Source organism: Synchiropus splendidus, chromosome 11, assembly GCF_027744825.2.
Source record: "Synchiropus splendidus isolate RoL2022-P1 chromosome 11, RoL_Sspl_1.0, whole genome shotgun sequence".
NCBI lineage: Eukaryota > Metazoa > Chordata > Actinopteri > Syngnathiformes > Callionymidae > Synchiropus > Synchiropus splendidus.
Window position 1 is genome coordinate 18,123,580 of NC_071344.1, and position 13,591 is coordinate 18,137,170.

General features: G+C 46.4%; 3 protein-coding genes across 5 annotated transcripts; all 3 read right to left on the reverse strand.

Annotated features, from left to right (window-relative positions):
• Window positions 1–725: 725 nt before the first annotated feature.
• arl9 (ADP-ribosylation factor-like 9) lies at window positions 726–4,839 on the reverse strand. Of its 2 annotated transcripts, none has more exons than XM_053879224.1 (4): window positions 4,474–4,839; window positions 3,879–4,059; window positions 3,644–3,819; window positions 726–1,548 (listed from the first exon to the last, which is right to left on the reverse strand). In XM_053879224.1, exons 1-4 carry the CDS (start codon window positions 4,714–4,716, stop codon window positions 1,372–1,374), a joined length of 777 nt encoding a protein of 258 aa, XP_053735199.1. In that variant the 5' UTR covers window positions 4,717–4,839; the 3' UTR covers window positions 726–1,371. The 2 variants fall into 2 exon arrangements, with proteins under 2 accessions (XP_053735199.1, XP_053735201.1); XM_053879226.1 differs by having other exon boundaries at window positions 728–1,548; window positions 3,879–4,056.
• A 287-nt stretch (window positions 4,840–5,126) lies between these two features.
• On the reverse strand, window positions 5,127–6,762 carry LOC128767284 (snRNA-activating protein complex subunit 1-like). 2 transcript variants are annotated; one of them, XM_053879223.1, is made up of 2 exons: window positions 6,619–6,762; window positions 5,127–6,187 (listed from the first exon to the last, which is right to left on the reverse strand). In XM_053879223.1, the coding sequence occupies exon 2, from the start codon at window positions 6,163–6,165 to the stop codon at window positions 5,128–5,130; it is 1,038 nt and encodes a 345-aa protein (XP_053735198.1). In that variant the 5' UTR covers window positions 6,166–6,187; window positions 6,619–6,762; the 3' UTR covers window position 5,127. The 2 variants fall into 2 exon arrangements, with proteins under 2 accessions (XP_053735198.1, XP_053735197.1); XM_053879222.1 differs by having other exon boundaries at window positions 5,127–6,182; window positions 6,619–6,738.
• Window positions 6,763–7,088: 326 nt separating this feature from the next.
• srp72 (signal recognition particle 72) lies at window positions 7,089–13,421 on the reverse strand. Its single transcript, XM_053879669.1, has 19 exons — window positions 13,272–13,421; window positions 12,419–12,539; window positions 12,182–12,302; window positions 11,906–12,049; window positions 11,313–11,424; window positions 11,212–11,243; window positions 10,982–11,106; window positions 10,841–10,898; window positions 10,537–10,668; window positions 10,340–10,468; window positions 10,174–10,246; window positions 10,034–10,098; window positions 9,070–9,165; window positions 8,863–8,966; window positions 8,635–8,712; window positions 8,246–8,383; window positions 8,141–8,178; window positions 7,920–8,079; window positions 7,089–7,788 (listed from the first exon to the last, which is right to left on the reverse strand). The coding sequence occupies exons 1-19, from the start codon at window positions 13,369–13,371 to the stop codon at window positions 7,614–7,616; spliced, it is 2,001 nt and encodes a 666-aa protein (XP_053735644.1). The 5' UTR covers window positions 13,372–13,421; the 3' UTR covers window positions 7,089–7,613.
• Between the last annotated feature and the right edge of the window lie 170 nt (window positions 13,422–13,591).

A 13,591-nucleotide genomic window follows, 5' to 3' on the forward strand; every position in this document is an offset into this window, starting at 1 on the left:
GGGAAAAGTGATACTCGGCACTCTCTCGCTGAATATTAATGAGCCTTGATGGAGAGAGACCAAATTAAAGGCTCCGCACATGTAAGCAGGAGACACGGACGCACAAAGAGGACTTGTCAATTCCACAAGACTGAACATGGAAGACCACAGTAAACAGATCACTGGGTTTATAAACTGAAAAATCGGGTTTAGGAGAATTCAATATGACAGAAGATTAAGACCAAATATGAGACAAAAACACTCATGGACATTAAATTTCACATTCATAGAAGAAAAAAAACGAAACGCTTGAATACCACTCAGGTGAGCTGTGGTGACACCACATGTCCAACAGCAAACGCACATGGCAGACGTTAACTGTTAAAATCAGGAGAGGAGACGGTGTCCAGGAATAAGGTCTTGGTTCTCACCCACCTCCAGCCTTAGGGGGGCAGTCTAAGGGGCCGACTGCAGGCCCACCTGGAGAAGGCTGCCCTGGTCTGTGACATGGAGGAGGTAAGCTCAGCCACCTCAACAGGAGGTGCAAAGGTTTTCCTCAGAGTCTCTCCTGGATGACTGAGCTTCTCTCTCCAGCAGAGTCCAGACAGAGAAGCTCTTGTTCTCTGAGTCCCTCCAGAGCTGGTGACCACAGGTGAGAGGAGAAACCCATCAGCCAGTGGAGAGCTTTGCCTTCTGGCTCAGCTCTTTCCGAACTCCACCCTCCACCAAAAGAAACTGCAAGCTCCCGAAAAAACAAAAGACGAATGATGGAAAAAAATGGTTAGAAACTTTTATTTCTTAGTGAAAATCCCACAAAAACAGTGAATTGGGAAACTAACACGCCTTTGGAGGAAGTTAAACCACAGTAACAAACCCCTGGAACAACAAATTCCCTTTGGTCACATTGATGAAGCGACTCACGTACCAAGTGGTTCACAGACAAACACAGTTGAAGACACTAGAGTTACAAAAATAAGTGGCTCATGTTTCAACAATCCTCACTTTTTAGGGTTTAAGGTTCACTCGCAGTTAGGGATGTAACGAGGCGTGATCTGTCGCCCTCTAGTGGCAGACCCAGTTCAGAAAATACTTGAGCTTTTAATACCTCCTTAGTAAAATAGAGTTCAACGTTGTATTTGGAAATATTTAAATAGATTCTCTAAGAATGAAAAAATACTTTTACATAACTATTAAAATGTTGCTGTTAAACAGCGTAAAGCTACGGCACCGTCCAGCTTAAGGTTTCGTAGACAGCCCAGTTTCCCGTAACACAGAAGCATCTTTGGTTAAACTTTAGAACAAACATCCAGAAGGCATCGAGTCCAGATGCGCCCTGAAGACACACCTGACTCGGACCTGAGAGCCCTGGTGAAACACCAACGTCGCTGAGATTCACTTCCGGTCACAGACCATCTGCATGATCAGCTCCTTGGCGTCCTGGACTCCTGAGCTGAGTTCAGCTGCCCCTGCCTTCGCGTGAGTCCCGATGAGGAAGAGCTTCCGATCACCGACCTCCAAGAGGCTCAGCGCCTCGTAAAGGTCTGTGATGCAGCAGGCACCGGGAAGGTCCTGGAACGGAAAATCGTCTGGTCAAACACAGCCACTGGAGAGCTGATGCCTGCATGAAAACACGTGTTGGGTTTCTTGCTCTAAACCACAGACGACATGAAGCGTCAACAGAAGACAAACAACTCTCGGTTCGTGAGGATCCACAAACATTCAAACACTTGATGTTATAATTACATAATAATTCAATGTGTCTATCAACGGTGGCCTTCAACTTTTAAATGAAATGCATTCTAAAGTGACCTATTGAAATACTGCTCAATAACAGTTGGAATGAATGAAGAAAAAATGGTTTTCAGAAGGGCACTTTTCCTCAAGCAAGGAAAACAGGCTCGAGAGCCACTAGGGGGCACTCTGAGAAGGTCCCTGACACTCCCACCACATAGCGGCAAACGTCCCCACAGTTCTAGTTCCCCAGACTGATGGTGTTCAGGTCAGTGTGGACCTGGAAGCCCCACCACACGATGAGCCTGACAGCAGTGAAACCTGGAGGAAACCTTTAGAGCACCTCATCGTAAACAGAACTGAAATGAACACCTCTGGAAATCAACCTCTCAGTGGAAAGTATTGACTGGAGCACCTCATTTTTAATATCGTGGTCAGCAAACATTAACTTAATATTAGCCCCACCCACTAAATTTAAGAAGGAAAATAGATTCATCTAAAAGCCACGAGTACAGTGGTGCTGTCTCCGCTGTAGGAAGGTCAGTGGTGCACTAGGCATAAAAAAGCATGAGGATCACTTCTAAACTAGTTTTGAAAGCGGGCTCCAGCATGGAAGGTGACTCATGAAACAAACTGGGCATTGTTCTGAACCGGAATCATCAACTTCTCACATCTGTTATTCACATTAAAGCATTGATAATACGCTGTTTCTGCCACTTTTGCCACATTACCACTGCCGGTCTCAGCTGCTTCTTCTCCATTCCATACCTCTAGGGCATCGGCTCTGTTGCCGGAGCTGTGGACACGTGGGCGAAAACAGCGCATTTTGAGCGCTTTAAGGTCAATAAAATGCCTCCCATTTCATCGATTTCATCTGATTTCTGCCCGTAAAAATCCATATATTAGCCTTGCCGTTGTATAAGCCGCAGGGTTTAGGCCAGTGATTCTTAGCCATAGGGCCGGGGCCCAAGACGCTCAGTTGTAATACATAAGCCACATATGGTGGCAGTAGTGTGTCACTGAATTGACTTGACAGCTGCAAATCCGTGACAGTTGCAACTGTGGGGAAGTTCTTGAAAACAAACAAATGATAAAGAAAGTGATGATGCCGACCTCCAACAACTGTTCATGAAAGCACCCGACGGAGAAGTTTTGAAAAAACTTTTATGGCACTACTTTTATTTACACTTCACTTTACACTTTTCTTTGGAGTTTAAATAAAATATAGAATTTTTATTTTATGATATTTAGACATGGTTTTATTATAATTATTTTATTCAGAATTGTATTCAGTTTTTCCAATTTTCTCCATCAACAGTTTGCTTCTGTACTTTTTTATTTCTTTAGTAAATTTGATGACTATAACTTGCTGGTTGGACTTTTCCATGACAAATATATTTGCAATGATCACATGGTTTCATGTCATTTCACAAGGTGGTGGTTTGTTTACATGTAAGTAGATTAAATATGGTTATTGATCACAAATGAAGTCGAGAGTCATGAATCAGTTCTATTACTTGAACGGGTCCCGGGGTCCATTTGTTCTGGAAAAGTGGACCCTGAGATCACAAAGGTTAAGAACCCCTGGTGTAGACAGCGAGAAAAAGGCAGTGTCTTATAGTCTGGAAATTACAGTAATTTGCTCGAGAATGTTTTTAAACTGACTAAGAATCAACAGCGTGAGCTCAGTCACGTCAGAGATTTTGGAAAATCTTATTTAACTTTCGCTTTGACTACAGCTGCATTTTAAAAACATGGCTGACTTTCCACAACCTTGATACAACAGTTTACAGCAGTACCTCTTCAAGGTTTGGCATGAATTACATGACCAGTCAGGTGACAGACTGAGACACCGACTCCAAGTCTTGAAAGTCCGGTGAGAGGTGGCGCTGGAGACGACAGCTGGGCTCGAGTGTCTGTGCGTCACCCTCACCTGCTTGTTGGCGAGCACCATGAGAGGCAGGCGAGCGTCGGCCGCCATCATCTCGTGGAGATGTCTCCTAGCAACGGAGAAGCGCGCAGAATCGGCGGAGTCCACCACAAACACCAGCAGCAGGGCGTTGCCCATGTAGCGTGGCCAGTACTGACGCAGCTCCTCGGACCCTCCAACTGACAAATGATTGACAGATTCACTCAGCGGGCCACTCGTGGGGCCGTCCAGGACTCACTCTCCAGGAAGTGCAGGCTCAGCTCCTCTCTGGTGACGGACACGGCGTTGAACCCCTTGGTCGGCTCCACGTCGACCCCTGGGCAGCCCGTGGACAGACACTGCAGCAGGCTGGTCTTCCCAGCCCCATCCAGACCCAGCACCAGAACCTGGCCCGGCGCCGAGGCAGCAGGAGAGGACTGCTGGCACAACGTCAGCATTCACTCAACCATGGATCACAGTGAAGCACATTTGCAGCACCTGGAGTTGGACTGGTGAGGGTCACAGATCCACCAGATAGTAGTGACATATTCATTCAATCAATCAATTCGTGAACAGCCCTTGTGGTTTGTGGGTTATTTATTAGTTACTTCCATTATTATTGTTTATTATTATTATGTTTCATTCTTTATTGCACGTTGTTCCGAGGTACTTTCCTAGTTGGCGGATCATCACTGACCTTGGCAATAAAGTTGATAGAGATTCTGACAACAATATCAGTTTCATATCACCGGATACAAAAGAGAAAAAACTAAAACATAAATCCAGACGCTCAGAATCGACAGCTTTCACAGTTAATTGTGCTAATAAGGAGGACGGTTGCGGGGAACGCCTACCTGGACAACTGTAGGGGGCGCTGTCGCCTCCACCAAGACGGTCTCTTCCACCCGCTCTTCATCGTCTATTTGAGGTGTTTCTTCCCTTCTCTCCGCTCCGACATCTTCCTTCTCCCTCTCCTCCTCCGGTGGAGTTTCTCGCTCCTTCTCCTCCTCGGCGGAGGAAAAGTAGTTCCAGGCGGCGTAAGCTAGTCCTCCCGCGAGCGCAGCACCGAGCAGAGCGGCTCCTCTCAGCCGAGACATGTTGTGAGACCGGGGACCTTGGCGACAGGAACAGACGCTGCTCACATCATCTTAAATCAGATCCTCTTCTGGTGCTCGGCAACAAGTGGAGCACTACACCGGACGTGCGGGAGGAACTTCCGGTCCGACTACTACTACTGGCTGTAGGGACTCAGCTTGACCACTAGATGGAGACAAACCTGCGTAGTTGATGTCGCTCCCCCAAACCGGTGAAGAACTTATTGCCATGTTCTGGTTTATATTAACACTCATTACAATGTAGTTTTCTTTATAATATTACATTTTAATGTTAATCGTATTGATATTGAAACATTTTAGTGCAACAAACAGACCATGAGATGTATTGCTGGTTTGATCAGTCTGAAATAGTTTATTATTTATTTACGAAACAAAAAAAAAAAAAAAGTTTCACTAGTGCATCTGCTGCTGGGATCGTCGTGCGTTCCTAACGCCTCGGGTTTTCTCCAGCTCTTCATCTGGAGCACACAGGAGCCACGTCTGTTTGTGGTGCTTCTCCGGCTTCACGTCCAGAACCAGCCGGGTGCGTGACTGCAGGGACGGCGGCCTCTTCCTCCTGGGTTTGGCCACCTGATCCCAGCTGGAGTCGGCCATCTCCACCTTGCGGTGTCTCCTGGACTTGTCCGTGTCGGGGCAGTTGGTGTAGCTCTTGTGCTTGATGGAGGACAGCAGCTTGGCCCGGCTGCAGCTGGGCGACTCCGCCGCTTCGCTTTTCATTGGTTTCGAGAAAGTCTTGAGCTGCCAGTCGGCAAAGTCTAACAAGCAGCCGTGCAGCTGGTCGGCAAAGTCGCGGTGTGTCACGGCAGCCTGTTGGCTCACCTCCGCCGTGTTCTTCTTCATGGTTTCATAGTGAGCCTGGATGTTGTTGAGCTCCTCCAGCCGCTCGGACGACAGCAGCTCCTGCACTGCCGTGGTGCGACCTATCAGCTCTTCACACACAGCCTTCTTGGGCTTCCTCGACCTGGTGTAGTCCAGCAGCTCCGGCATGGCGGTGAAACTCAAGGCCTTTTCCGACAGCAGCTTGTGATAGATGTAGACCACATCATGGTGCCCGGCAACCTCAGAGTCCTCTATGAACTTCTCAACTGCAGCCATGTCCTTCAACGGCAGCCTGACCGGGACAGGCGGCGAGGCCTGCTGCGTCTTGTGGAAGCCAAACATCAGGTACAGAGCTCCCACCCGGATCTGGAAGCTGTACGGCGGCAGGAAGTACTTCAAGGACGTGGCCATGGCCACCATGGAGAACCTCTTGGCCTCGGACATGCTGTTGAGTCCGATGAAGACGTCAGAGAAGCTCATCTCCCGCCAGATGGCAGAGAAGTCTTTGAACCTGATGGACTCGGTTTGCTGGAACCTGCCCAGCAGTTCCTCCACATCTTCGGCCAGAGAGTCATAGAAGCAGTCGGATGGAGCAACGGTCGTGGTGGGCATCGCTGTGGTGTCAACCCCTGATCTCACAACGCAAACACCATCAACCCAAACTCAACATCGCTAAAGAGACATTTGGATATCAGGGAAAATGAGTGTATAGTATGAATTATAAAGAGTGACAGACCTGAAAATATACTCCTTATCAAAGTCCATCTATCAAAATATTGAGATAGATAGAAACAAAAAAATTATTACATTTATTAGTTTAACTATGAGTTCTCTCCAGACTGGAAAATTATAAATAAAAAAAAAAAAAACGGTTTAGAGTTGTTCCACGAACAGCTCTTCAGTTCCACGATGTGTATGTGTATGTTGTAATCTAAACATAAGGACTTACTGACATGCAACTTAGGAAAAGTGATGCTTCAGGTAGCTTGGATGCTAAACGTAGCCTTTATGCTAACTGGTAAAGTTCTGCAAAGACTTTAGTTTGTCACGAATTACTCAACTTACCTGGAGATTTGAAGCAGATATTTGACTTCGTTTAATCAACCAGGCGCTGTTTCGTGGCCAGGTTTCGCGAGAAACAAGGCGGACGCAGCTGTTGAAACAAATCCAAGATTGTAATTTTCGCGGCACCAATAGAGAATCTCGACGTCCCTTCCCTGACGTACTGGAGGATTAGTCACGTGGTAGGCGGCCAGCAAAAGTTTTATTTAAAACCCCATCAAAATTGCAATCATTAAAACGATTATATCGAGATGACAAAAAAATCCGCAAAAACTGAAACGATTAAACGAAGTGAAATGAAACATCAGTTGTTGCCATAAATGACTCTTCACCCCAAAATAACATCGCATATTTGAAGTGCATAGGAGCGTAATGCTAACACACAAGGTTGCTGGGGTGTTTAGACTGAGGAGTCAGAGACGGTGTTATGAGTGTCAGAGATGATGAAGAGGACCACAACCAATGAGGTTCATCATGGAGGACATGAGAATATTTATTCCTTTCTGTGTATAAAAGTACAGACTCGTTCATCAGGCAGCATCCAGGTCGGGCAGAGCAAAGCAACAGAAACGACAGGTGAATTCATCAGACTTTAATTCCAAACAAACACAGGGACTTGAAAATAAATACTGAAAAACAGTGTTGTTTTGCAAAAGCAGTCGTGAGCCTAATATTTCATTAAAAATGTAACTGAAAAAGAGTGAATTAAAACTAAACTGACTAAAACATGATGAATGAATGAATATAAAAATGTGTGAATGAATCAGGGACTGACGGGTCACACACTCACTGTCAGCTGTTTAAAAAACAAAACGGTCATATGAAATACAACTCCATGATGAGCTTTAAAAAAGAAAATGAGGTCACGAGTGCTTTTGCAAAACAACATTTGGGCTGATGAGGGCTCGATGCGTCGAGACAGATGAGGACCGTAGCTTGAGCGTCTCGTGGACCAGACAGAAAAGGTTTGGAGCCCTGTGGTCGCTGCTCTCCTCCCACTACCACCCTCCTTTTCCACCCTTCTTCTTCTTCTGTGGTGCCTTCTTGCGAGTTGCTCCTGACGACGCAGGTTTCTGTTGCCGCGGAGGCGCCACGTTGCTGGAAGAGGCCGCGCCGGTCGCTGACCCTGGTCTGGGGGATGTTGGAGGACTTGTGGCTGTCTTGCTCGCGTCCCTGAAACACAGGAGGGATAGAAATGACATCATTTAGAAGGGATTTATGGCAAAGACTTGAGGCAGCTTAAAGCCAAAGTAGTTTATATGACTACAAATGACACTGCAGTGAAAGACAAAAACAGAACTCACAGCTCGGCACCAGCTCCAGCCGTGGCTCCCTGGGTTCCCTTCCCAATCTGATCCTTCTTCTTCCCCTTCTTCTTCCCTCTGTAGTATGTGCGCTCCTTCATAGGCAGCCACCTCTCAGGATCAGGGGTCGCCTTGGGGTCACAGTTCTTCGGTAGCTTGCCTGCAGAAGAATCACAGGATCAGCGGCTGTCCAGTCGGTCTCCCCTGTTCCAGACCGGTACCTTTCTTTTTCTTCCTCTTCTTTTTGATCTCAGCTTGTCTGCGGACGAAACCATCGGCTCAGTCAGAGTCTGGAGCGAAACGCTGTCATGCTGCCACGTCCTTACCCCGGTTCTTTGGAGACGATTTCTCCCGGCAGCTTCGATGCCTTCTTCCGGACGTAGGTGGCGCCGTGGGAGTTCTCCAGCTCGTCCACATTGATGTTCAGAGACATGGCGTCAGGGGAGGGGAGGTGCTTGCTGAGGCTGGAGGCCACAGTTCAGGGTTGCAACGGTTCAAACATTGGAGCGAACACACCAAAGTGCCTCCAAACATGCTGATGTTCAGACGTCGGATTTACTAATAGCTATTTTATCTGAGCATTCCCTTCAATCAGGGCAAGAATGTGAGTTCTTCTAGTGAACACACATCTCTGTCTTCCACAAAACAGAATTTCTACTTCCTGTTCGAGACATAAGGAAGCTGTTTTGATCCACTCGCATGTGTTCAAGGATACGACTTGGCTTTATCTGTGTCGACCAGCGAGTACGCAGAGATGAGTTGCGCCAGCGTGTGGACGTCCTTCGGGTTCCGCCTGTTCGAAGAGCGAACACACTTCAGTGTTAGCCAAATATCAGGCCGCTGCTGCCCTTTGATCAGCTTGTATGAACTCCATGGTTGAATTACAAGGGGAAAACGACTAGATGTCTCAGAGGGTTGCTCACAAATGTCTTTGAGAACTCACTTCCACAGCTGCTCCAGGTCACTGATGGCCTCCTTCTTTCGACCGTGACGCAGCTTGAAGTTGGCAGCTTCTCGGACCAGCGACAAGTGAGCGGCAGAGCCGGGCTGCAGAGGAGAAGACTTGCTCAGACACGACTCATATTTGCAATGACTCGATCAACATGCCAATTCAGGTCGGTAAAGTTATTCTGAGGAGAGAACAACAAACCTTTTCAGACTGGAAGTGATCGATGGCTTGTTTGAAAACGTCAATGGCACCGTCTATGTCTTCCTCATGAGAGTACATGGTTACTAGAGCTGAGATCTGTGAGAGGGAGGAGGAGGCCATGTGATCAGGAGGATTCTGTGCAACTGTCGGAGCACCACACTGCTAACTAACAACTGCAACTAACTCAGGATGTGAGGTTTGAAAACAAGAGGGAAAACTATTTCATGCCAGTGAGAGAGAAACCACCAGGGTGCTCAACTGCTACCCCACTCGCACCACACTCTGCTCTACTGGCAGAAAAACTGAATAGGAGTGAGTCTAGGAGTGAAGCTTAGTTAATGTAAAGACATGGAATGGTTCCAAGTCCATCACGTCAGTCTGCTGTTGAAAAACCCTGTGGTGTTTTTTTTTTTTCTTTTTCCAGTCGACAACAGAAGGACAAAATGCAGCTTGGGGGCCACATGTGGCCCTTTCCTGTTTCTATGTGGACCTCATGAGGGCAGAGCAAAATTACAAAAAAAATGATAGACATTGAAAAGCAATTACAATTGAAATAAAATCCATTCAAATACGAGTGTGTTTTTCTATAGTTATGTAACCAAGATATAAACCACTTCCAGTGATTTATATTGACAAGTCCAAAATAAAAAGCATATTATCAAATAAATGCATAGAAATGAAGCAGTGCCACATTGGACCAACCCTTCTCTCTTGGATTTATATTCTGAAGTAACAAGTCAAACTGAAGTTGCTTTTTCTTTCAGTCACAGCAGACAGTGTGGCCCCATAGAAAATATAATAGCCCACCCCACAGTAGTGTTCAGTAACCGCAGATGGTAAAAATGCAACTAAACAGACCAAACCAAACGCTGTTTCTCTAACTCTAAAGCCCTAAAACCCAAAGAGCCCCCAGCACATGGCTGTAGCAGGGAAAGGATCTGTCCTCACCGACGTTGGGACTCACCATGCCAGACTTGTGCTTGAATTCGTCAATGGACCTCAGAACATCGCAGGCTTTTGTCACGTGACCTGGAAGCACAGTTCAATCATTGAGACCAACAAACCTAAGAGTTCCTCTGACTGTTTATAGGACAAAAAACATGCCTTGCACCAGGTAGAGTTGTGCCATCGTCATTTTGATTCCCGCCGCACTCTCCGGATGTTTTTCTGCAAATTGCTGAGAAAAAATACACACTCAGATGAAGAGTCTTCAACATAATAACCCCTGTCGTGAGCAATAACTTTCACGAGTCAAAGTTGAGTTCTGTACCTGCAGCAGCTCGATGGCCTTGCCGTGCTGCTTCTCCCGGCACAGCTGCGCCACCTGGATCAGAACAGGTCTTGGGTGGCCAGGGTTCTGAGACTGCAGACTGGAGGAGAGTTTCCTGCACTGGTCAGCCTGCAGGAAGCCAAAAAGCAGTTGATGAAATGTCGCCATAGATGCGTGGGCTTCTGTAGCCGCAGCACCTGGTTGGTGTACATGGCCAGCAGAGCTTTGTTGAAGTCCATGGCCTGCAGCTGCTTCTTGGTCAGCTTGTGCTCCACGCCCTCCGCGCTCGTCAGCTTCACCTTCTTCTTGGAGTCAAAGACGTTTTGGTCCTGAAGGGAACAAGATGCATTAAACGCTTGTGAAATCAGGCGGCATGGAGAGAGAAAAGAGGAAAACTGGGAATTCAATATTCAACATTTCAACCACAAGCACAACGGTAAAAGCCAGTCACCCAGATGCCTTTCAGCATCTGATGTCCGCCACCTCAGCATCTCAGCTCACCTTGTTGATTGTGATGATGTTATTCGCCGTCACCGCTAACAGCCCAACATCTGACGGCCTGGAACAAGGATACGGTTAGTTTCTTCAGGTGACATGACGCAGCACTGCATGTAAAAACGACTGTATAAATAGTGATCTTACTTGAGCTTGATGACCTGGTTGTAAAGTTGCAGCGCCTCATCTGTGCGCCCCTGTAGCTGCATGACATACGCCATCTGAGAGTGGATGACAGCCAACTCGGACTCGATGTCCTCGTCAGTGATGTCCTGCAAACAAACACACCAGTTTACTGAGCAAACTTCCAAAAGAAGCTTCCTTAGATGAGACATAGCCGTGACTCTGACACTGGTCACGTACAGGTCAACACTCACCGTATCTTCTGCCAGCGACGCCCTGCAAAGATCTAGAAACAGAAAAAGAATCAAACACCAGACCAGCCGCTCAGTTGAAGAGAGCACGGAGAGAGACTGACCTTCTGCTTTTCTGAGTTTATTGAGAGCCTCCTTCAGTTGTCCTTGACCAATCAGAGAGCAGGCAGCGTTGTAGCAGAGCTCGTAGGTCAAGTCAGGGAGACCCAGATCTTCCTGTTGGGAAGTAGAAGGAATCATTGAGTTAAGACAGTCAGACAATAGCAGCAGAGTGAACTACATCAACACAGGTGTTTTCTCTTTCATGCCAACACATGTCTCACTAAACCTTGAGTCACACCTTCATCATGAACCACATTGTCTTCTTCCTCTCCTTCATTGCAACATTCTTGGCCCAACTCTGTCTTTCCTCTCCATGTCCCTCTAGCAGACTCATTCTGATCGTGTCCTTTCCTCCGATCACAACATCAGCATCATCATCATCATCATCTCCACCCTGCCAGAGAGTGCTGGCAGGGTGGAGATGATGGAGATGGAGATGACCACAAATACTGTCTCCACCTCCTCACACCTTCACTGACAAAGATGGTCCATATTTGATACAAATAAAATGCATCAGGTAGTTGTTGTGAACAAAGCAATAGAAAAAACAGTCAAGGAATAGAGGGTAGCAACGGTGTTAATAGCAAGACATTACCTGGGGTTTTTTCTCCCACTGACTGATAGCAGCCACCACAGCAGCGAGGTTGGTCTTCCTCTCCTCTTCATACTCGTCCTGAGAGTTTCTGATCAGATCAGTGTAGACGCTCTTGCACTCCTCGTAGCGCTCAAGCCTGTACAGCTAAGAGAGGAGACAAAGATGCCATCAACATTAGAGAGAAGATGACACTCAAAGAAACACTCAGACGCATGCTATCCATCACCAAAGAAGCCACTGCACAGTCTGATATAAACCGAATCTGCTGCCTCTTACCACTTGAGCATAGAGCTCCTTCAGTTTGTCCGTCTGCTCCGCAGCACTCTCGATGGTCTTCAGAGAACTTTCCACTCGGTTCAGTCGGTATTCGCAGTAGGCTTTCTCAAACACAACCTCACTGTGGTGGAGGGACATTAATGTTATATAATCTGACTGGTGTTACAGTCAGCTTCAAAGGGTTGAACATAAATGTGGCGTACACAGAGTGTACAGCACAACATGGTGTACATTTACCTGCCAAGGACCTTCGAGTGTGTGTTCATGACATTCAACGCCTCCTTGAATGTTCCATTTTGGACAAGGCAAACTATTTTACAGTGCAAGGCGGTGACATCCTCCTTGTTTTCGTGCAAAACTTGAATGGATGAAGAAAAACAAGAGTAAACTTTTATACAGCACAAGCGCAACATCACAAATATCTAATTGCCCTGGATAATAACAGAACATGGTGTAATTACAGAAATTAATTGCCTCTTGAAAAGCTGCATATGAATCTGAGATCCACCTACTGTAGACTGACAGCAGTTTATTAACCACACAAATGCAGTTTTGTTTTAACCAAAAATGTATTAGCTTTCAACAATGAATAAAGCGATGACATTCTAACGATAGTTTATTGAATATTTACCAGCCATATCTCGGCAAGACAGCTGAACTTAAGAATCAATCTCTACCTAATTCAAAGTAAAAAAATAACTGACCAACGAAAAGGAAAGTGGTAGCTACAGGTGTCCGGATAAATCCAGATCCCACCTCTCAACACCTTAGTGGAACCTTCGCAGTTAAGGACACGTCACAAAAACAGTGGACGCTCAAGTTTATCTTATTATCTTTGACAAACACGCAACCGGATCCAATGACGACCCAAAGTGAGTGGAGGGGTATACTTACTGAAGCTAGATATTAAAAAAAAATATTCTAATACCGTCAAGAAGTGTGGTCAACTTAGCCACATGCTAACAGCTGGTCATGCAGTTAGCCCCTTAGCTCTATTAGCACCACTGATCAGCTAAAAAGCTCCGAAGGGAAAGCAAAAGCTGTACCGCTCGAGCCGTTAACATGGAAGTTTAAGGTCACAGTTACTTACTTTTCGACAAGGCTTTCAAGGCTCTGGTATAGTCTCCATTCTGTCCACAGCGGTTGACTTCAGTCCACAGCGAAGCCACGGAGACTCCACCGCTCGCCATCTTTGCTGACGGAGTTCGCGAGCGGAAACTGCTACTGCTTCCGGGCAAAGGTAAGAGCGCTTGACATTAAAGACGTGTAGTATTTTTATTATTTTTAAACTACTGTACATTGAACATCATCTGTGAAGTTTAACTGTTTGTATCTGTATGTAAGCTTATTTAAAATAAGGTTTGTAGCGTAACTGAGTTGAGACGCAGCTTCAGTGATGCATTCACTGTC

Excerpts from the sequence above, each read along its gene's own strand:
- arl9 (XM_053879224.1), bottom strand. The coding sequence starts at position 4,716 with ATGTCTCGGCTGAGAGGAGCCGCTCTGCTCGGTGCTGCGCTCGCGGGA. Across the intron at positions 4,060-4,473 it reads CGCCCCCTACAGTTGTCCAG|CAGTCCTCTCCTGCTGCCTC; the intron begins GTAGGCGTTCCC and ends ACGTTGTGCCAG. Across the intron at positions 3,820-3,878 it reads GAGCCTGCACTTCCTGGAGA|TTGGAGGGTCCGAGGAGCTG; the intron begins GTGAGTCCTGGA and ends ATCATTTGTCAG.
- srp72 (XM_053879669.1), bottom strand. The coding sequence starts at position 13,371 with ATGGCGAGCGGTGGAGTCTCCGTGGCTTCGCTGTGGACTGAAGTCAAC. Across the intron at positions 9,166-10,033 it reads TCAAGCACAAGTCTGGCATG|ATCTCAGCTCTAGTAACCAT; the intron begins GTGAGTCCCAAC and ends TCCCTCTCACAG. Across the intron at positions 8,967-9,069 it reads ATCACTTCCAGTCTGAAAAG|CCCGGCTCTGCCGCTCACTT; the intron begins GTTTGTTGTTCT and ends TCTCCTCTGCAG.
- LOC128767284 (XM_053879223.1), bottom strand. The coding sequence starts at position 6,165 with ATGCCCACCACGACCGTTGCTCCATCCGACTGCTTCTATGACTCTCTG.